The following is a 22,009-nucleotide window of genomic DNA, read 5'->3' on the forward strand; positions in this document are numbered from 1 at the left end:
CAACGAGTGGTTGTTGGATATGGAATTTATTTCACACGAGTAAGTTATTTTTTAAAGTTACAAAAGACACGAGCTCTAGCGAGTGTTTTTTGCAACTTTTAAAAAATAACTTACTCGTGTGAAATAAATTCCATATCCAACAATTTCGAGTCGTGTGACCTGTTTCTACCACAATAATATCGGCTTGAATCAACGGGAAACGTGGCCAAGTATAATTTCGCGTATGCCAATAAAGTGTACCGGTGACGTCCGGGACCCTGTGATGTGACGTCATTAGATTATTGATGACGTCAATAACAATTGCAGCTTGGGTCAAAGTTCACCGTGTTAGCCAATCAAAATGCGTACAGAGTTTATACCACGTGTGGTATAAACAGATTGTTAATCAACAGCTGTAATGATTAACTGATGGTCTGAGAGTTGAATAACACAGGGTATTGTGGTAGAAATCTGTTTACGTTATCTTTCGAAATTTTGTATTTAAAAAAAAAATGAAAATTCATGTATTCACATGAACAGCTAAATATATACACAACTGTGACTGTTAAAACTAACATAATCTGACACGTAACTGTGTAATGGTCTCTCGTCGGCGCCATACATATATATAGTAGGTACTGACTTGTTGAGTGAGTGTTTTGACTTGTGTAATAATCATAAATGATGTTTTCGTAAACTTTAATATAAATAGTTACATGAGTTAAAACTATGATACAAATATTTCATACTGGTAATGAATGTCTAAATATCGTTTTTAAGATAAACGCGGATACTTGCTAATCGTAAACGATCTTTAATTTCCATAACTATAGTTTTTTTTTTGCATTGTTGTATTGTTCACCCATGATCTTGCATGATGAATGATTTCATAGCGGTCGTATAAAACACCATCCCAAATGATCGACCATAATGAAAGAGGAGGGAATGCTTTTGTTGTTTACAGTCTATAAACACACCTGTTTTCACCCATATATTCTGATAGCAACAAGTGACATTCAAACCGCTCATAACCGGTCATTGCTACAGATAAGGGTTTAAACATTAGATTGACGCCTCAATGTATCCTTTCTATCAGGTATTGGTATACAACAAGTTTTCGTAGATCAGTGATCAAAGGGTGGTCCACACGGTAAGAACATATTATGCATATTTCAATACGTCGTTGTTTGCATACCACGTACTTGTTTATATTGTGACTGTCTGTGTGACTTGTTTAATTTACCTGTGGTAACTATTCATTGACAACTCAAATTGTTCAAACTTATTCGTCACTCGCAGCCAGGCATGGAGTATAATGTGAACATCTGATAAATAATTTGCACATGTGATTTATTTCTCGGTTGTTGTTAGTTTTCAGACAGGGTTAGGTGAATGCAGGCACTAACAGAGACATTGGCTTGTCCTGCCATAGGACTGACCATGAATAGAATAATATCCTACAACCGACAATTGATTCAGCCTAGGATATTGGACAGGAGCCTACACCCCAGGACCTTTTTCACAGGAAGCATATACAGTGCCGTTAATGGTCATGGAGTGTCACCTGACGTTCCAAGCAGTGCCCGAGTCGTCATTGGTGGGGGTGGAATTGTAGGGTCTTCTGTAGCCTTCCACCTGGCCGAGAGGGGGTGGACCGATGTCACTTTATTAGAGCAGGGCAGGTATGTATATATAACTTACCTTGTTGAGAGTGTCTGGTGGCGGGTATACATTGTCTACAATGTAGCTAACACTATGGAAAGTTGTACGGGATCTCCGACTCCTTTCAAGATTTTTTACAATGAAACAAAAGCCGTGCAATATTGGCGTACCGTTGTAAGATTGGCCATGTAAGATCACATACGGAACGGAATCGGGGGTCCCATACGTCTCTTTCTCACAAATCAATGACGCTACTTCTGTAAACAAATGATGTAACAATCCATACCTGCTAAGTAGCTAACAAAAGCAGATAACTCTGCATTACGAAAAGTTGGAATGTATTTTCATTAAAACAAGACAGGTATTAACAAACTGTTGACGCACATACCAGGTACTTACAACCCAACTCGATTTGGTTTCCCAGTTGTGTTATTGAGATGGAAAAATTCGAAGTAGATTTATGTCTACTTTATCACTGTGAAGTCCTGTATGGAAACTCCAGCAAGAATGTATAAACAAAACCCCCAAACGTCAATTTTCACGTATTTCTAGTGATCGTTATATAATCAAATATATTTCACCAAAATCGTTCCAAAGGGAACATCTCATAACGTCAGTATAGAACACTTGTTGAGATGACGTCACAATTTAATTTTGGCGTCATGGTTGTATATATTTGAAGTGCGAAGTTTGTGAATTAAGAAGTGAAAAGAGTCTACATGTTTCCTCATCATACCTTCTAAGAAGCCGAACAAATTGGAATCATAGAGACATGTTGGTTTATTTGTATTCAAATATATGTCTATTGTTTGTAACGCAATTAAGTGTGATTACATGATACTTAAATGGTCATTGCATTAAATTTGGATCAAATGCAAAATAATGAATGTCAGCTATATGAACTCATTTATAGATCAGCGTCTTCAGATACACGATATACAATAATTTGACCTATATGTCCGTATCGCCACGACACACAAGCCTAAGTAAATATAGCGTCGTCCTAGGCTTAATAGATAAACAAAGTTTTTATTTAGCTTGTGTTATCGCGTTCTGCTTAAGAATATGCACTACTTTCTATACCATATTTTCTGACGGAGTTATTCCCCTTTCATGTTTTCAACACCTTGATTGGATGTGTCATCAATCAATCAATCGTGTCCTGGAATATTTCGATTCGAGAAATATAATCTATAAATTATCCCGTAATATGTTTGATAAAGATAAAAGAAACCTCATGTACCCAAAAGGTAACATTTGTCACCAATGATCCGGGTGATCGTCAAACGAGAAATAGTGCTCTGACATTAGATGAAAATTTACAAGTTCCGAGGGCAAAATGGGATATGTGCATCGAGAGAGCAGATATCTAGGGTGTGAAATTATTTCTCAATAGTATATGTCTCCTTGAGTAAAACTCTTGTGACTGGAAGTAAGATGATATCGTTATACAGCATGTTGTTTTTTCACTAGAATTTCACATTAGCAAAACATTTCTAAATTTCATGATATTTCGATTACTGTGTTTCGATATTAATTATAATTCCTGTTATTACTACCTCTATAATGTATGTATAATATGTGATTAAGGGTCACATTCCATATTGTAATAAAACTTTAAAGCCAATACATTGTAATAAATGTGTATGAGAACTCTGACACTAGGTTAACGTGCGGGACGACATGGCACGCCGTGGGATTGGTAGGTCAGGTCCGAGACACCCTGTCGACTACCAAGCTGATGGGATACAGTAGACAGCTCTACAAAGAGCTGGACAAGGAGTATGGCGTGGGTACGTTATATATGATGTCTCTAAGATTAAATCATTGATATTCATTATCGCAATCTATTTGTTATGTTATGTCTCTGTTGTCTCCCGCCTTACACACACTATGCATGCAACGACTGTATCACTAAAGAAAAACTGTAGTAAGCACTAACCTATGTAAATTGATGTACATGTATATTGTTAAAGTCGACGAATCATAGTGAGAGAGCCGGTAAGTTAATGGATTATCAACTATACAGCCATGATAAAACAATAGATACATTTAACTTTTTGTTTATAACGATAACCCATTTTGATTGAGACAAAATTATGAGTTTAATGAAGCAAGCATCGTTTCTGTTTTACCATTAATTTTCTTATATACCGTATTTCTAATTCATTTGTTAAGATGACAATGTTTTCAAAGTTTGGAAATTCTATTATGTTTGAAGAAATTAATCTTCTCGCGCACTGCATTCCTGTGAATTATTTTCATTGTTTCAATATTGTCAATAAACGACAGAGAACAAATAGGCAGATGATTATTGTCCAAATTGCTAGTAATTTTGTAATTTTTTACTGAACAATTCCTTAGAAATGCTTTCCGTTACACTTTACAAAGAGCACAGTAAGCCTTAGATTTAGAATTAAGAAAATCCGTTCTATCACTAAAGGTGATGTAAAGTTATATGAGAGATAGGTTAAAATGGTTATCGTTCCCCCCTCTACAGGTCTGAAGGAATGTGGAAGTATCACCGTCGCTCAGACCCCGGACAGAATGACGCTGTTACGACGAAGCCATGCCATAGCCAAGTAATAACACTCACATTTATATACCTTTTTATTAGAAGTGTTTACTATCTGAATTTATTAGTGCCATAAAAACAATTAATTACAGCTTATATCTATCTTTTCTCGTACATTTATATACTTCCTCAGTCAAAACAAAGCGCAAAATACCAAAGATGACTTGTTGAAAGATTGCGCATTTCAATATATGATAAAAAGTGTTTATAATTGTGAATCTATTATACAGTAAAATTAATTAAATAAATAAATGAACAGAGGTTTTCATATTCCAAGGCATGACTCTATCTTTGTTTTACTTCCATATTGGTCACAGTATTTCCAAGCCTTCTCTTTTATTCCAGAGCTGCTGGTGTAGAATCTACTTTAGTGACAAAGTCTGAAATACAAAAGCTATGTAAATGGATTCGAACTGATGACATTCAGGTAAATTTTTACCTTAGTTTTCCGAAAGTTAATTAGTTAACACTTACCTCTACAAACTCCAACACAACAGAGAGTGATAACAAGTAATAATTTAAAGCGTTAATGAGAAATGTAATAACCAATATTAATGGATTGGAATCGGTAGTCAGCTTACACAAGCTATACAAATCGGTTATTGTGCATTGTGTATGTCAACTTACATACATATGTATGTCTATGTTTATTCGCTTTATACACCAGAGCTTGACGAAAGTTAATGAATTATCCTGAAAGCTTTTATAAATTCTGTTTAACTACGCATTATTTAGACAGAGAGATCTACCTACTATGTTTAAATTGATACTGGAGAAATTCAACAGACATCACCATGATTAAGAAGTGTTACTTGATTTTTTTTAACGTCATCGCTGTAGGGCGGGTTGTGGATTCCGGGAGATGGAGCTCTCACTGCGCCTGACCTAGCCATGGCTTATTCCAAGTCAGCCAAGTCAAAAGGTAATGTATAACTTCCATTCCCCGAAAATACAATGCTGATCAACCCTTCGTGATCTGAATGTCTTTGTGTTATACTGACCAGTAAGACCTTTTGGGAAGAACATCCTTTCATGGGTTCTTATTTTTAGAAGAAGTATCATTCGAACAATAATATCGTAAATGCATTAATTAGAAGGTAATGAAAATGTAACGTTGATGCAATACAATGATGGGCTTGTACGATATAATTACAACATTTACAACAGTTACAACTTCCTAATGACAGATATACCGAAATAACTAATATATTCAACATAGATATAAGATGCAATGCTCTTCCCAGGTGTACAAATCATAGAGGGGGTTAAAGTGAACAAAATTAACACACTCGATGGCATGGTGTCCGGTGTCCAAACCTCACACGGCGACATCAGCTGTGAATACTTCGTCAACTGCTCTGGACAGGTACGACACTTCATTGTACTACCATATGTTATAACATTTAAAATCAAATTTTCAAGCTAACACAATGTTGAGGTGTGCATGGAGTGGGCATATTGAACGAATGCCTTATCCACCTGTAAACATTGAATTACTATTACAGTGGGGTAGAAATCTCGGAAGAATGTCAAACCCGTCTGTAAACATTGAATTACTATTACTGTGGGGTAGAAATCTCAGACGAATGTCTGACTCGTCTGTAAACATTGAATTACTATTACAATGGGTGTAGAAATCTCGGACGAATGTCAAACCCGTCTGTAAACATTGAATTACTATTACTGTGGGGTAGAAATCTCAGACGAATGTCTGACCCGTCTGTAAACATTGAATTACTATTACTGTGGTGTAGAAATCTCAGACGAATGTCTGATCCGTCTGTAAACATTGAATTACTGTTACAATGGGGTAGAAATCACTGACGAATGTCAAACCCGTCTGTAAACATTGAATTACTTTTGCAGTGGAGTAAAAACCTTGGACAGATGTCTGAACCGTCTGTAAACATACCTCAACATCCACTGGAGCACTTCTACATCGTCAGTCAGCCAATAGAAGGCCTCGATAGGATGATGCCAGGTATTCAAACTGTTAACCATACAACATACAGGGTGGTCGGGTGGCACAGTGGTAACACACTTGCCTTTTTTTCTTAGGCGGCCGGGGTTCGATTTCCCGATCGGAAATGAAAAGGTATGGGGTCACCCGCCCGACCACGAGAGTTTTCCCCGGGTTTCCTCGCACAGTAGGACCCCTCGCGGGCTGATATTCGGGCCAACAAGCGTGATTAATATAAGTTGATATAACTTGTTTTGCAATTGTTGTAAAATAAATAAAGTTTACATTTTTGTGTCATCTTGAATTTGATAGAATCGTGATCAATGTTTGTATATAAATCGTTTACACATATATCTTTTAGCTGGAAATCAATATCGTAGTGTTGAAAAATAAATATATGCAAATTGAAGCGATATGATTATTCCAAATGAAAAGTCGAGTAAAACAAAAAAACACTATTTTATGCTTTTCTCATTTTATCTTGCTTCTTCTCAAGGAACATCTGGGTTGGAGTATATGTATACGTGTGAATATGAATTCCAAGAGAATTGCACAATTTAAAAATTGCACTTCTTGTTGCATATTTAGTGGTGAGAGACTATGATGGTTTGATTTACGCACGTGAATGGAGTGGCGGGATAATGACCGGAGGATTTGAACCTAAAGGCAAACCTGTGTTCGGGGAGACCATACCAGACAAATTTGAATTCCAGCTGTTGTCGGAGGATTGGGACCACTTTCGTATGTTTTGTTCATACAAGAATAATCACAGATGTATCTATTAAAATTAGCATCATGATGTTATAATTATCGATGAGATAATCGAGTAGGCATTAAACATTATGAAGCTAGTTTGAGATTATTTTTATTTGTAACGTAAATAACTACTGGTCAATATATTTGTTCATACATGTGGTACATATACCTGTATCTGTTTATAAGTTTATACTGATTTTTTTTTTTATATAATGACATTTTTGTTAGAGTTTGTCTTTACTTTTGTTCTGGTGTCTTGTCCATGTTCTGTCTGTTCCTGTAGCCATGCTTTCCCATTTTTTTTTATGTGAACAAGTCCAATATGTATTTTGTCTTCCAGAGGTACTGATGGACGGAATACTGAATAGATTTCCGATACTAGAGACAACACAGATACGACAATTTGTGAACGGTCCGGAATCCTTTACCCCAGACAATACGTGGAATGTGGGAGAATCTGCCGAGGTACAGAATTACTCGCCCTTATACTTAATTAATGCAAATTTATGTTGAATTGAGTTTTAGTTTTCTAATGACATGATTTAATTTACTAACGTCTGGTGGCACAGTTGTAACGCACTTGCCTTTCATTTAGGCGGCAGGGGTTCGATTCCCCGATCGGATGTGAAAAGGTATGGGGTCACCTGCCCGACTACGTGGGCTTTCCCCGGGTACTCCGGTTTCCTCCCACAGTAAGACCCCTCGCGCGTTTCCATCCAGGCCAACAAGAGTGATTAATATAAGTTGATATACATCTAATTTGTTTTGCAATTGTTATGAAATAATGTTTTAAAATTTACTATTTAATAAACTATAAAGCACTCCCGCGAACGTATGCACATATTTTGTTTTGTTTTTTGTTTGTGGATTGGTGGAAATTTAGATATTGCCAGATTTTGATGAAAGGTAGGTATCTATTGCTCAGGCCACCGTCAGAGGGATTTTATATAGACCTTGCCTTTTCTTCAATCCCATTGACTGTAAACATCTTTGTCAATAAAATTTGTTGAAATGAAATTTGGTATGTAGGTACATCATAGGACACGGTCACTCTCCTAACCTCACTTTCACATTTGAACAAAATGGGTGTCATTTTGTTGCCTCTGAGTCGATATCAGTGAAGATATTGCTCGAGTTTAAGGAAAATTGGTATATAGGGATTTTGAGAGATGCTGAACACAATTGTACGACTGCGGGGCGTTTGGGGGACTTCTGTAATGGCCCTTCATTACAAATAGCACTTGTTGTTATTATTCTTATTTCGTCCACTCTTCCGCCGGCGAAGTTTCCGACACTTTTCTCAAAGACCATAAGGCAGATTTTAATGAAACTTTACATGAGTGTTCGTGTATGACAAGCGGTGTTCGTGAACATTTGTTTTCGATTAGTCAAGCAGTCAGCTGGACAGAGACCTCTGATTGGTCGAAATTTAGATATTGTCGGATTTTTATGAAAAATGATATATACATGTAGGTGTAGTATGAAATCAGAAACAGTATTTGATATCAAATTCTCCATTTACGACTGCTGGGGTAGTTTGGGGGATACATGTTACAGTCCCCGTTACAATATATACTATAGTTCTGTCTTATTACAGGGGAGTTATTGCCTCATAAGCTCATGCTCATCTTCCTATATAGAGTTCATGTTTCGTATTTCATTTTGATAAACAGGATCTTGCACTCCCTTCACTCTGGTATAAAATTGACGACACCTGATTTTATCAGAGTAAAAAATTATCAGAATCATTTCATCTATCTCAAATGAAATGGGAACTCATATAAGACTCTATTTATTTGCTACATTTTAACATTATGGTATATATAGCCCTTGAGCGTTAACACTGTAGTAAAAAGTTCATGTGTGCTATCATTGTGGTTTATAAGTCTTTATATTTATATAATTCCTATCATATCATTGTTGCCTTCTGTAGATAACTATATACACTATAATAAGAGAACAAAGCAATTGCAAATTTGCGTGGTTAGTATAATCCATGTATGTATGTGCTGTACTGGAATGATAGATCCGACAGTTAACGTAAACCCTATCGAATCCAACACACGATCAATCCAATAACGGATTTTACTCTCTATATCTGTACGTCATGCTTGAATAGGTGAAGAACTATTTTGTGGCCACGGGAATGGGTTCCAATGGTATAGCTGGGTCGGGAGGACTAGGCCGACACATGGCGGAACTCATCACCGGGGAGCCTACCTCGGTTAATCTATCATCTGTTGACGTGAAAAGACACGCAACACAGCAGGCTGATATTCATTACCTTGCTGAAAGGTGTGCGGAAGTCATAGGTAAGATTTTACTTTCAAATCGTGCTATAATTATAATATCATTATCTAAAAGGTTATTTGGAAATTGTGTTTGTAGAAATTTTCGATATAACGTTAATGTTGAGGAAAATTCTGTGTAAGATTTGATTTCCTTGCTTTGTTTTTAAATGGATGCTTCCATCCTCTAAACTCCGGGGGTTATGTTTATGTATGATCACTGCGAACAAGAAATAACCGAGTCCTGAACCCTTCTATAGCGAAGTTGTGGATTCGCCTACATGTTCTTTGTGGGCACGTAGATAGATGATATTGATACATGTGTATGTGTTCTTTATTTTATTTATTCCCCTTTCCATAGGTCGTTACAGACTTCGTTATCCCGATGATCAGTACAGAACTGCCAGAGGACTTCTCGTTTCCCCTCTTCATTCAGAACTCATGGCAGCAGGGGCATGCTTTGGAGAAGACAGTGCCTATGAAAAGCCTTTATGGTTTTCGAAAAATAACGGTAACTATACTGTCTGGTATATTTGTGATGAGAAAACCATACAGCATTCATGCTTATTCTTATGGGTAGATTTTATGAAAAGCGTTTATTGGGTAGGAATTTGTCCGGTATATATTTGATACTTTTTTTTCCCTCCAAATAGCTTTTATTATATTCGTACATAATGTATTTTGCGATGTAGAAAAGTGCCGCTAAGTTAACTTTGCATATACTGATCTATGTGAAAACGTTGGTTCGCAAACATGTAGGCATTTAAATTACCATTGATTGCAGCAACGTTGTCAATGCGAGTCTTTCAGAGATAATCTTCCGTAAATGATTACAAAAGTCACTCATGCTTGAGCGCCTTTCAAACTAAACTAAAATATGTCGTTGAACATACATGTTCGTTCAGAAAACCCACGCCTACACAACACACGTATTTAACATTTTGAAGACTTGAGTTGCACGAGGTAGTTAATCGTTTTGTTTTATCGTTCCCAGATCCATACAATGCAGCTAGAGGTACGTTCGGGAAGCCCTCTTGGCTGGAGCCGGTGAGAGCTGAGTACATGGCTTGCAAAGCAGACGTGGGGGTGTTTGACGTCTCTTGCTTTACAAAGATTGAGATCAAGGTACATTTCAATCGTACGCTTTCATACAAGCCTATCTTGCGAACTGTACGTGTTTTTTTCCTGTTTTTTTTTCCCCGCAATAAAGTATACATGCATCATGGTCAAATGACCATATGGTCAACTTTGATATCATTCATGCAGTTTCTACAGTGTGAATTCAAACATTGCTATCTAATACTAGTTGGCCGAAACTATTAGCAAAGGCTAAATATACGTATACCAACATGCGCATATAAGAATTTCATTTCTTCATTCTATGTAAGGACCGTGAAGTATAATTTCATATACAGGACGATAATATCACATATCCTCATACTTTTATTAACATTCTTGTTCAGTGTGTTTGAACAAGTCAAAGAATTATGAATTGTAAAATAAATATTATCTTATCTGAAGTCACCAGGTTGTGAGGCTTTAGACGCTCTGCAGACGCTCGCGTGCAGCTCCATCTCTTCCAAGGAAGGGGAGGTTTCTAAGACAGGCATGCTCAACATTCATGGCGGCTTTGAGCTCATATGTGACGTTATCACAACAAGTAATAACAGGTACAATTATCCGCATGTTGTGTTATTGTAAATGCCTCTACACCCCTATTTATGTTGTTTTCTAATATTGATATATGTTTTAATTAATACATATAACAGGCTGTAAAATCAATTTAGTATAAGCTGCATACTATGTTAGCATTATCTATTAAAAAAGCCTATATCTCTATTAAAGATAAAAGATAACAAATTTATACTTTCAATTAATTATATTTCAGTTTTATTTTACTTTGCCCCTCAACCCAAAAAGTCCGATGCATCACGTGGATACGACGCCATATCCCCACAACCGTTGAAGTCAATGATATCAGTGAGAAATACGCTGCACTTCATCTGATAGGGGAAAATGCCATCAACATTTTATCAGATGTCACTGACGAAAAGATAACAATTAGTCCCCAATCTAGTTCACAGGTATTTATGTTATGTAAGAAAATATTAATCTGTAGACCAAACCCGAAGGAACTTGAGATTAAACGAAATGACATTAGATCAAAGTAATTAATGTACAGTCTTCAAAGTGAGAGCTAGTCTATTGACAACGGAAATCATGAGACGCAAATGAAATAGAGTCAGGATAAATTAACATCATGTTAGAATTTTCTAATGGCGGCTATCAAACTATATGTAGCTTAATATTGTCATCGATCTGTATGTTTCCCCTCGACACCATTCGGCATCTTCTCACAGAAATCATAATATTAGGAGTAAACCCGTGAAGATATCGAATCAAAGACGCATGGCAGTCAGAAAAATGACAAATAACCTCACTTTAGAAGTAAGAAGTTTCTCTGTCTTTCCTTATCATGTTGATCATGTTTTAAGTAACGATCGAGGTAAGCGCCTGCTGTGAAAGATTCTATATCAAATAACGATTGCAGATATTTCCGAAAGAAAGTAAGCTTGGGTGACTAAGCAAGATCTTCGATACCTTCTTCTGATAAGGTTTCCAACGTATTCAGTCTAAAACAAACACGAGAATAGCAAAGCTTTCCGCTTGCATTTTGTTGGTCTGCTGGACAGACTTATCATTGAAACTAAAGTGGATATTGTCTTTTCGGAAATTTAATCCGGAAGGAAAATGGGTCAAATCAAAGTGCACACAATTGTATGATACAGCTTTTTATAAGTTATTCAGCATGCACTTTTTGTCATTAAACAGTTACCAGGTATATCACATGATTAAGTCAACAGCTGACGATTTACTACATATGCTAACGTTTAGGTGCTAAGTATTGGTCAACTCAAGAACATCACAATACTACGACAGAATTTAGCCGGGGTGGCGGGGACCACTGTTCTTGTCCCTTCAGAGGTGAGTACGTTATGAGACAAACATATGTTATAGGTGGAATATGATTTGTCATTTGTCGTAGGGTTTTTAAATAATGTCTATGATATGAATTATAGGTGTCATAAATCGCAGTTTAATGGGGCTCTTTCACTTTTACGAATGCATATCCAATGGATGATGTATACTTTAAAAGAATTACAATGGATTGTTTCATTTTTGTAATAACTACGTTCCATTTTGCTGTATTTTCACTTTAATGAACTACAGAATCGGCAACTTATCTGCATACGCGACTAGTTTGGGGTCCACATTACCTCATGTAGAAAAAAAGAGGTTAAACATGCAAGCATATTTTGCCAAACATGTCGGCTATGTTACAAAGCACTTTCTTGATTATCAGCAAGCTTAGTTTTTCTTCAAGTAAGTACACGAATTTCATGTGGAGAACTCCACATTTATGATAAGTGTATTGTGGACACCCAGATATTTCAAATTCAAATTGAAACATGAAACCAATGCAGGATTCTCTAATATTTATCTGAAGTATGATATTATTGTTTAATTCATTCTGTCTGACGAAATTTGTTTAAGTATATGAAAGAGGAAAACGTCTCTAGTTCAATCGGTGCGGTTTTTTTTTAAATGACGTGGGTGTTATAGATTAAGACTACAATGTATGCATGTCAATGATGGGACACATCAAGTCATTTAGTTTTCCCTAACCTTCAAAGATGACAGAATTGTATATTTAAATACTACAGGGTTCATCAGAGGTTTATGGGATGCTAATGAACACGGGTGAGAGGTTCGGGATAAAAAACGCCGGCCATCATACCCTGCGTCTACTACAGACAGAGAACAATTGTCCCCAGTGGCTGAGAGATTTTACGTCACGTGACACACCATTGGTAACCGGTATGGCGGATATGGTTGGTTATCAGGTAAATGGCTATCAATGTCTGTTAATTTTGTTTTGCTGAATTGATTACTTCTTGTTATCTATGTGTAGCCAGTTGAATTCACATTTCTCCTCTATAATGTCTACTGCATTCATATGGCGCATTAACGCAGTTGATAGCGTGTCTCGCGATATTTATAGCTTTCAAGACATACACTCTGACTCATATATATAAAAAAAACTATTGGGACACCTATCTATGTATATATATATATACGTTTTGAAAATATTCTTATGTAAATTAAAAATTTTCGCGCATTTTGATACAGAAGATTCATAAAAGGACAAGAACAATTCTCGGATAGTTTTTTTCCCCGTTTTCAGTATATCTTATTTTCATTGCATATATCCATCCACATATGTGTGTCTTTTAAGCAATATTCACAGTTTGTGATGAGACATTTTCATCCATTGAATTTCAGAAGGAATCTTTCATCGGAAAGGAAGCAATAGTTAAAGCAAACAAGCCAAATGCCTGTATTGTATGTCTGGAATTACAAGACTTCAGTGTTGAGGAGGATTCTTGGGTATGGGGAGGGGAGCCAATTTACTGCGATGATACGATAGCCGGTTCCGTATCCTCCACTGGATTCGACTTTTCCAGTGATACAGTGTTATGTATGGGGAGTGTGTCGATACCTAGAGATAAGCTAAAGGATAGGTTATTCCAGGTAGATGTCAGTGGCAAATCGTATAAAGCTGTTTTGAAATGACAATTAGAAATTAAGAATATATAGAGGCCTCTTTAATGAGCCTCGTTATGAGGCCTCTTACGGATTTTGCAATAAATGGTATAAAGTGCCAATCTCGACCATACCAATCAATGAGTTTCCAATGGATCAACATTATTATTGAGATATGATGCATTTTATCTTTTTATCTTTCTTTCTATGGACCTTATTTATATAATTATCTCCATTATCTACACAAGAGCAAATGTGGTATAGCATAACATTACTTGCTACAAATCGTTTACCACGACTTAAGAAACGTCAATGGGAGATGTTCATCGTAGTAGCTTAACATAAGATATACAATCACTGTCTAAACAATCCGTGTGGTTCTACCGTTCACCAACGAGACTGACGTACAGACAGACAGGGGTCATCATAACTTTGGCACGGACACACAATTCTAGGTCTTGACGTCATCAAACAGATGAGTGATGATATCACAAAATGTTTCAAACCTTGTAAAACTACAGGCTCAGGTATATCTAAAATAACTGGACGAAAGTTAAATAACTATGCTCCTAACAATCAACTTCCTCTCCGTTTATGTCCATATATGACTTTTATATAATGTATGCTATGCTAACTGCAAAGACGTAATATCGGGTCGTTTTCGGAACTGAGATATACAGAGAAGTTATCATCAGTGTATTCAACAGTGACAATGTTAGTAACCACAGTGACCATGGAGGTGTTACATGTATCGGTTACTGATTACGGACATGTTGTACAGACCTCAGTTGTCGAGATTAATGACAAAAATGTTTTGAAGACTCGGATATTGTAGTTTCTTAAAATGTTCCAAATAGCTCAAAAAGGACGGTTGTGGAAGTGTGTTAAAGGTTTGTTGAAGTTTTCTGCATGGATCAGATATTGTGTTTATGGAATAATCCACTACAGGAGTTCAGATATGGTACTTCAGAAAGTATCCCAAATATCTTAGATTTAGTGGCAATAGTAAGGTCTGATCAATCGACACGTTGATGTTATGGAAGAAATAAGTAGCCTATCGGACAGCAGTTGATAATATTTCGTGTAAAGAAGTATGAAACGGTTTATTTCATCACCTGAAATATAGAACTAATGAAATACAAAATGTAACTGTAAAAATGTATTATTGTATGTACATTTATTATGATACATTGCCAAGAGCATGATTTCAAAGATTTACAGGAAATAACCTGTTTTATTTTTATTGACAGTACATGTACAATGTATTTTGTAACCTTTTACATGTATAATTGCCTCACATTTATTTGCAAGAATTTTGTTTTAAATAAAATAATGTAAAACTGATTATGCAATATGTATCATTTGTTATAATTGAATAGTTTGTCACCTTCAAATTAACACAATTCTTTAGATTAGTACCTTTAGCTATAACAGTTACATATAAACTCTCCTAGAACTTTATGCCGCCAGTAGCAAACATGTCGGTACATCGTATCCAATATCATTTTACAACGGGGACACATGTCTTACGCCTGAAACTTCGTGTAATTGGGTCAAGGTCACTGCACGATTTACACGATGGGTCTAATATTGTCACCCCTAATTATTGGCTCCAGAAGTTATTAATACAGAATTTGAGCATCTTGACCTAGACGAAAGTTTCAGCAGACTTCAATCTTACACCCATAGGGAACCCACTGGCCATATATGTATTATATATACTGTAGTACATATGTATACATGCATATTAGTGGGTTGGTAACGTGTGCCAAGTCCCTGTGCTTACACCTATGGGGCATTTCAACTAAGTCATAATACTATTACGCCATGCTGTTATGAAATACTCACACAATCAACCTGAACTTTTATTTAGGCGATTATTTAACATTATGTGAGCTATAAAATGTACAAAGAAACGCTACCAAACAAATATCATGGGTAAAGGGACTAAGATATTATTAAGACAGATTAAGGAATCAAAAGGATCAACATTGAAGCATATTGGACGTCAAAGGAATAATAAAACACGGTCAGCAATGGGTGTTAATGCGTATATAACAGCACAATAACATGATATACATAGTATGCACTACCTAAAGATGTAGTAGATAAAAATATGATGAAGTGTTTTCAAATAGACCACTAGAGCTCCTAATTGCATACTGTCACAAAAAATTGAAAATATCTACTAATAGTAATTCCGAGCTGGATACAATAGACAAGAATAAACGTATCCTAGGTCAGGACAGAAAAAAAGCTTTTATTTATAGGGAGGAGATAAACAACATGGCGTCATCGTTATTCCAGTGTTAGGTTCTCTTTGCTATCGATCTCTGCATTGGGCGAAAGCAAGCGGCTTGAATAACAGGAGACCTATAGGAACCAGTCCCTCCTTCGGCCAATCATTCTCCAGACAAAATTTAATCAAATTCCACCAGGTCGTTCACAGTACTTTTAATGAGTGCAAAGTCCATCGTTTATACAGAATTAGTTATCCTTCACCCAAGGATGCATCATACTAAATTTGGACCATTCTTTCATTCCTACACACACAGAAAGATTTTAAAGGTTTTGCTACAAGTCCTTTGGACCAGCTGAAGTAATCAGAGGCCCAGCACCACTCACTTGGTATCCATGTGGACTAGGTGATCTAATCAGAGGCCCAGTCTCCCAGCATCACTCACATAGTATTCACGTGTGCAATGTGAACTAATCAGAGGCTCATTGGCCCTACACCACTCACTTGGTATTCACGTTTTTTTATGATTCTTTGACTTTTAGTTAATCAAAGAGTCTAAATCAGTACGTCATTTTTTACCCGTGACCTTGAATGCGTCTCAAGGTAAAATCCTTCTGTAATATTTGTTGGGAGTTATTTCAAGAACCTACCAGGCAATTAGTTTATTTTATGTTTTGGTTAATCAGAGGAGGTCATTTGAGTTTTTAACAAAGTTGACCCCTATGACCTTGAATTTCGTCACAGTCGTTTCTTTTTACAAGTTTAGTTGGGCCTCATCCTAAAATCATACCAGCCAAATATCTTGGTTCTCGATATATAGGCATTTTAGTTAAAAAGAATTCATTTGAATATTTTGATTAGCAAATCAAACCTTTTACTTTGAATATGGATCAAGGTCACTTCTTTTTAAAACTTTGTCAGGTGCCATCCCATGAGCATACCAGCCAAATATCTTTATTCAAGGTTCTTTAATTAATCATCAGAACTTGTTTGAGAGTTTTAACAAAGCCGGCCCCTCTGGCATGCAATAGAGGTCAATGTAATTGTTTTTTTGTTTTGCATATCCCAGGAACCTTTCAGCCAAATATCAGCTTTTAGGTCGCTTGAATGTGTTAACAAAGTTAGCCCCTGTGATCAGAGAATATTGGCCAAGTGTAAGATATGAAATATGAACAAAAGACATATTTCACTGGATGAGAATTATTCCAAAACTTACCAAAATCACATACAAATGGCCATAAGTGTCGAGTCTGTGATTATGGTCAGTTTAGTAGACAAGTGAGAATAAACGTGGAAGACTTATTTCAAATATTTTAATATCATACCTAATGTTTGAGCACAAATGTTTCACATTATATTCAAGTAAAAATGTCATCTTTCAGTTTCATTCTTCATTCTTTTTTTCAAAACCTTCAATATCACTGAAGTCCATTGGTTTATCATATCCCATAAGTTTAATGTAGGCATCTCTACTTCTGAACTTAGATGGATCAACAAAAAATGGTGTCCCTTTCACCTTCATGAAACACAGAACTGATGCCATGCTAGGAAATGTAACATCCTCTGGTGTAAACACTCTAACTTTACGACGACAAAAGAATGTCAGTGTGGATACTGTGAATGTGTTGGAGTCTTTATTATAGTACAAGTCTGTCACATAGCGCTTGGTTAAGGCATGAATCAGCAAAGGTGTTCCCAACATGAAGAAACTCACTCCACTCCCCAACATAAACTGTAGCACTGCTGGTAGCTCCAAAATATTCGGCATAACAAATGGCAGTAGAGACAATGCTATTCCACTTGTTGACACTGAGAATATCTTCACTATTTTTATGCTTTTTGTGATGGGTCCATAATACACTAAATTGCCTTTCTCTGCATCAACTAAAGGTAATCCAGGTATAGAAGTGTTAGGTTCTTTACCAGGAGTAGGAGCATTGTCTGTGCTCATACACCTTGATTGGATGGGAAGACTGTATCTATGTGTAGAGGAACAGTGTGTTGTAGGGACTACAAAAGGTGCCATATGCCTTGTATATACATGTAGGAGACGGTGAGTCTGATACTTTACAGTCATTCTCAAGCATGTTGCCTACAAAGAAAAAAATACCATCATCAGCATCAAAATCCAGTGTAACTTCAGTTGAAAAAATAATGTCAAAAATATATACAAGAGTTCATTGGGTCTAATGGTCACATGAGGTGTAACATACAGTAGGTTTTTGTTTTTGTTTTGTTTTTTTGCCAGCCAAAACTGCCTTATACGGTATTTGTATCTATTGGACTTTTTAGCAAGTCTAGATCTGACTCCCTTGGCCCAGCTCTGACCTTTGTGGTTGGTAATAGATGGTCAATTTTTTATATCTAATTAATCATATTGAACTTCTCATACTTAAGGCTAGTGTAGTCCTATGGTTCAACAAATAATAACAATAAATGTTACAAATCACGACATGAACCCAGAAAGCATGTATTACAGGATTTAGACTACATGTGGACCCCAAATTTAAAACTCCACTGAGATAATTCTCCCTTGATACTCCCGGGGTAAAAGCTAGCTGGCCCATGGTCAGTCATCATATTAGGTAAGTCTACACCAGATAAACACAGTGATCACCATCGCCTGTTTTAGCATGGTGGCCCGCCACCCTTTGCTGGCTACTGCCACACTTACACAATAGCAAAATTCACTTGATCTGCCACGCATGTAATTGATTCCTTACACCCCTATTTTGTATCTATTCCGAGTGGTAAACTGACCCGTTTCTACAGCATCCACTGTACAGGTGAACTAGGCCTAATTGATGAAAAATAGACGGTCGCACTCTCTGAAAGATGGCGAGGCCTTATGCCATTGTTTTGATATGGTTGACTGACCTCTTGATCACAACTATCGATGGTAATGTAACAGAGCACATGATTAATTGAATTTAAATCACTGCCTCCGCTGGGGATCGAACCCGGGACCTCTGGCTTACTAGTCTTACGCTCAACCGATCGAGCTAAAGAGAAGATCTCTCTAGCCAAGCGGTATATTGCGGCTAGTATTTACCAAGGTTACATACTCCCCCTCCAGGAAAGAACTCGTCCTCGAGTTTCCAGGAGTAACAGCGATGCTTGTGGAGCAATCCTGAGTATTTCTCCCGGGTCCCTACATGGGCGCCAATGTAACAGAGCGCATGATAAATTAAATTTAAATCACTGCCTCCGCTGGGGATCGAACCCGGGACCTCTGGCTTACTAGTCTTACGCTCAACCGATCGAGCTAAAGAGAAGATCTCTCTAGCCAAGCGGTATATTGCGGCTAGTATTTACCAAGGTTACAGTAATAAATATACTTAATCAACCATAAAAGGTCTTCTGTTTTGACCATGCGAATGGGAGATGTGATTGTATGGTTTCAGTCTGGACATCAGAAAAAATGTACCATCGACATCAGAAAAACCAATGGTCCGACAAGATCCTATTTTCACAAGAATTAATAATAATGACATGATTAAGGTCAGGCCAGTGAGGAATGTATGTTTGAAGTTTTATCAGGTAATAGAATAAGATGTTATTTTGTTTTAAGGTATATATGGAAATGAGTATTGATGATTAAAATGCATATTAATTTAGAAATGAGTAAAACATTATAATCTAACCTCTATTCTTATTGTTATTATTGGTGTTGTTTCTCAAAACGCCATTACGCCACACCGCGATACTGCACAACCACAAAAATATATGTTGTACAGTTTCATAAAATGTATCACAAGAAAACTCCATTTTATCTATCAGATCTTATTCCAGGTAAAGCTTAGCATCAGATAGTCATAGGCATAATACACAAAATTTCCGAAAAAGTACCGAAACGACCTGACACCTCAGAATTGACCATATAGCTATACATATTAGTCAAATCTGCCGATGCTCACATACAGTAATGACAGTACCTGTTTATATAGCCCGTGTTTCCTCTGGCCCTGACACTATCAGGGCCAGAGGAAACTCGGGCTACTGTTTATAAATTAATATCTATACTGTATGATTTGTAGTCTAGTAATTTAGTAGACTAGGCCTAGACAGAATTCCAAACGGCTGTGCTCAAAGACGACAGATTATATGTTTCCATTTATACCACGCCAAGCATAACTGAATAATTCTATACACTCTTTCGTGTGACCATTAAACATGCAGATTTTTATTTACCTGTCTAAAACGACACCAAATAGGACACGAAACCACTCTGGCCGCCATGTTTGCATGAGGAACTCTTCAATTTTGAAGGTTACGGCGATTGTAAAATGGACCCGAATCCCTTTTCAAGTATCCGGACCACATCACAACGTCATCTTTATCTCAGCAAAATTTTAAAAAAATGTAATATATATATACATGTATGTGTGTTATTTAAAAGTTGTTGAAGTATTCGATCAATCATATTATGATTTGTTTTATATATTTTCTTATTTTTGAAACATCAGATATCGTCAAAAGTTGAAAAACATGGTCATGCATGATGGTATTACACTGATATTCGATGGTTATGATATTACTTAAATGAAAACTTGTGTTGAGCACATACAACAAAGAAGAATGCATATTTTCAGATAATGAAGATGTGAGTATTAACTACATGTACATGTAGTCATGCTCAAAGCATTAACTTGTTTGTTGCATGTGTTTAAATAATTAAATAAATAATGTTAAAGATCAATGTAACTGCTTTCAACATAAAATTGTTTTTAAAACAATAGCTCATGTTAAATTTGTTCAATAAAGGTAAAACTTCACACACTGCTTCCTTATTGGAGTGCTTGCTTGGATGTTCTTTTCGGACTAACAGGTCGAAGGTCAAGGTCATTTTTACTATAAATAAATAATTGTCTCCAGACAATAATTCAAGTTATAGTGAACCAATTTAGTTCAAACTTTACAAACTGCTTCAACATTGGGAATGCGTGCTTAGGCTTGTGTTTGTTGTCAAAATTTGGTTTCCAGACAATAACCAAAGTTTAAGGGATATTCTGATCTGATCAAAAAAAGTGATTGTAGATAGAAAATTGGTTCATTCCAATGATCAAACTTTCCATAGAACGATAAAGCTTCACACAGTGTTTTCTTCTGTCAAAGATACCCTCCAAGATGCCATCACAGCTTCCATGGGCTTGCTTTTTGATTGGAATTATTTTGGACATATCAATTCAGATCACCATTTCTAAAGTGCGTTCAATTCAACAATTTAAACTCAAACTTCACACACTGCTTCTCATCGAAAATGCTTGGTCTTAATTGATTTCCAATCAAATGTCAGAATAACAATAACTGAAAATGACAAAACAGTTTCTGGAAAATGATTCAAATGGAGTGATTAGTATAGTTCATTCATACCCTGTTTAATGAACAGCCATTATATGTAGTTTTAACTGCTCTCAATGAAAACACAGTGACTTTCAATGTGTACATTGTTAGAGGATAACACGACGAGAAACTTATGACAGGCGCCGTGTCGGTTGGCGTCAGAAAAAAAAAATAGCCAGAGACCTTTAGTTAGCTGAAGCACACCCCAGGATGCTTCAGGCCAAAATTGACTAAACCATTCCGTTATTGCAGAAGAAGGATTTTAAAGAATTTGCTATATTATCCTTATCGGGCCCTCCCCTAAGGCTCCTAAGGGGCCAGAACCATCAGTTATACAAAACTGGTTCCCCTTCCCCCAAGGATGCTTCAGGCTAAATATGGACCAAATCCTTTAAAATGCAATTCCTACAGGAGAAGACGGATTTTAAAGAATTACCTTTATTTCCCCTATTTGATCATTTATACAAAATTAGTTCTCCTCTACTTAAGAATGCTTCAGACTAAGTATGGACCAAATCCTTTCATTCCTTTAGAAGAAAGATTTTATATAAGCTATGTTTCCCCTATTTGGCCCATCCCTTCAAACCTATACCAAATTGGTT

At 36.4% G+C, this 22,009-nt stretch overlaps 2 protein-coding genes across 2 annotated transcripts; one reads left to right on the forward strand and one right to left on the reverse strand.

Moving 5' to 3' along the window:
• Positions 1 to 1,013: 1,013 nt before the first annotated feature.
• Positions 1,014 to 15,131, forward strand: LOC117337950 (pyruvate dehydrogenase phosphatase regulatory subunit, mitochondrial-like). Its single transcript, XM_033899108.1, has 18 exons — positions 1,014 to 1,129; positions 1,351 to 1,661; positions 3,307 to 3,434; positions 4,142 to 4,223; positions 4,562 to 4,643; positions 5,057 to 5,138; positions 5,461 to 5,582; positions 6,083 to 6,197; positions 6,765 to 6,917; positions 7,273 to 7,397; positions 9,052 to 9,244; positions 9,582 to 9,731; positions 10,215 to 10,345; positions 10,742 to 10,890; positions 11,109 to 11,304; positions 12,116 to 12,205; positions 12,946 to 13,125; positions 13,565 to 15,131. Exons 2-18 carry the CDS (start codon positions 1,372 to 1,374, stop codon positions 13,853 to 13,855), a joined length of 2,559 nt encoding a protein of 852 aa, XP_033754999.1. The 5' UTR covers positions 1,014 to 1,129; positions 1,351 to 1,371; the 3' UTR covers positions 13,856 to 15,131.
• A 2,231-nt stretch (positions 15,132 to 17,362) lies between these two features.
• LOC117338239 (transmembrane protein 70 homolog, mitochondrial-like) lies at positions 17,363 to 20,348 on the reverse strand. Its single transcript, XM_033899502.1, has 2 exons — positions 20,256 to 20,348; positions 17,363 to 18,156 (listed from the first exon to the last, which is right to left on the reverse strand). The coding sequence occupies exons 1-2, from the start codon at positions 20,301 to 20,303 to the stop codon at positions 17,449 to 17,451; spliced, it is 756 nt and encodes a 251-aa protein (XP_033755393.1). The 5' UTR covers positions 20,304 to 20,348; the 3' UTR covers positions 17,363 to 17,448.
• Between the last annotated feature and the right edge of the window lie 1,661 nt (positions 20,349 to 22,009).

This window comes from Pecten maximus, chromosome 11, assembly GCF_902652985.1.
Source record: "Pecten maximus chromosome 11, xPecMax1.1, whole genome shotgun sequence".
In the NCBI taxonomy this organism is placed as follows: Eukaryota; Metazoa; Mollusca; class Bivalvia; order Pectinida; family Pectinidae; genus Pecten; species Pecten maximus.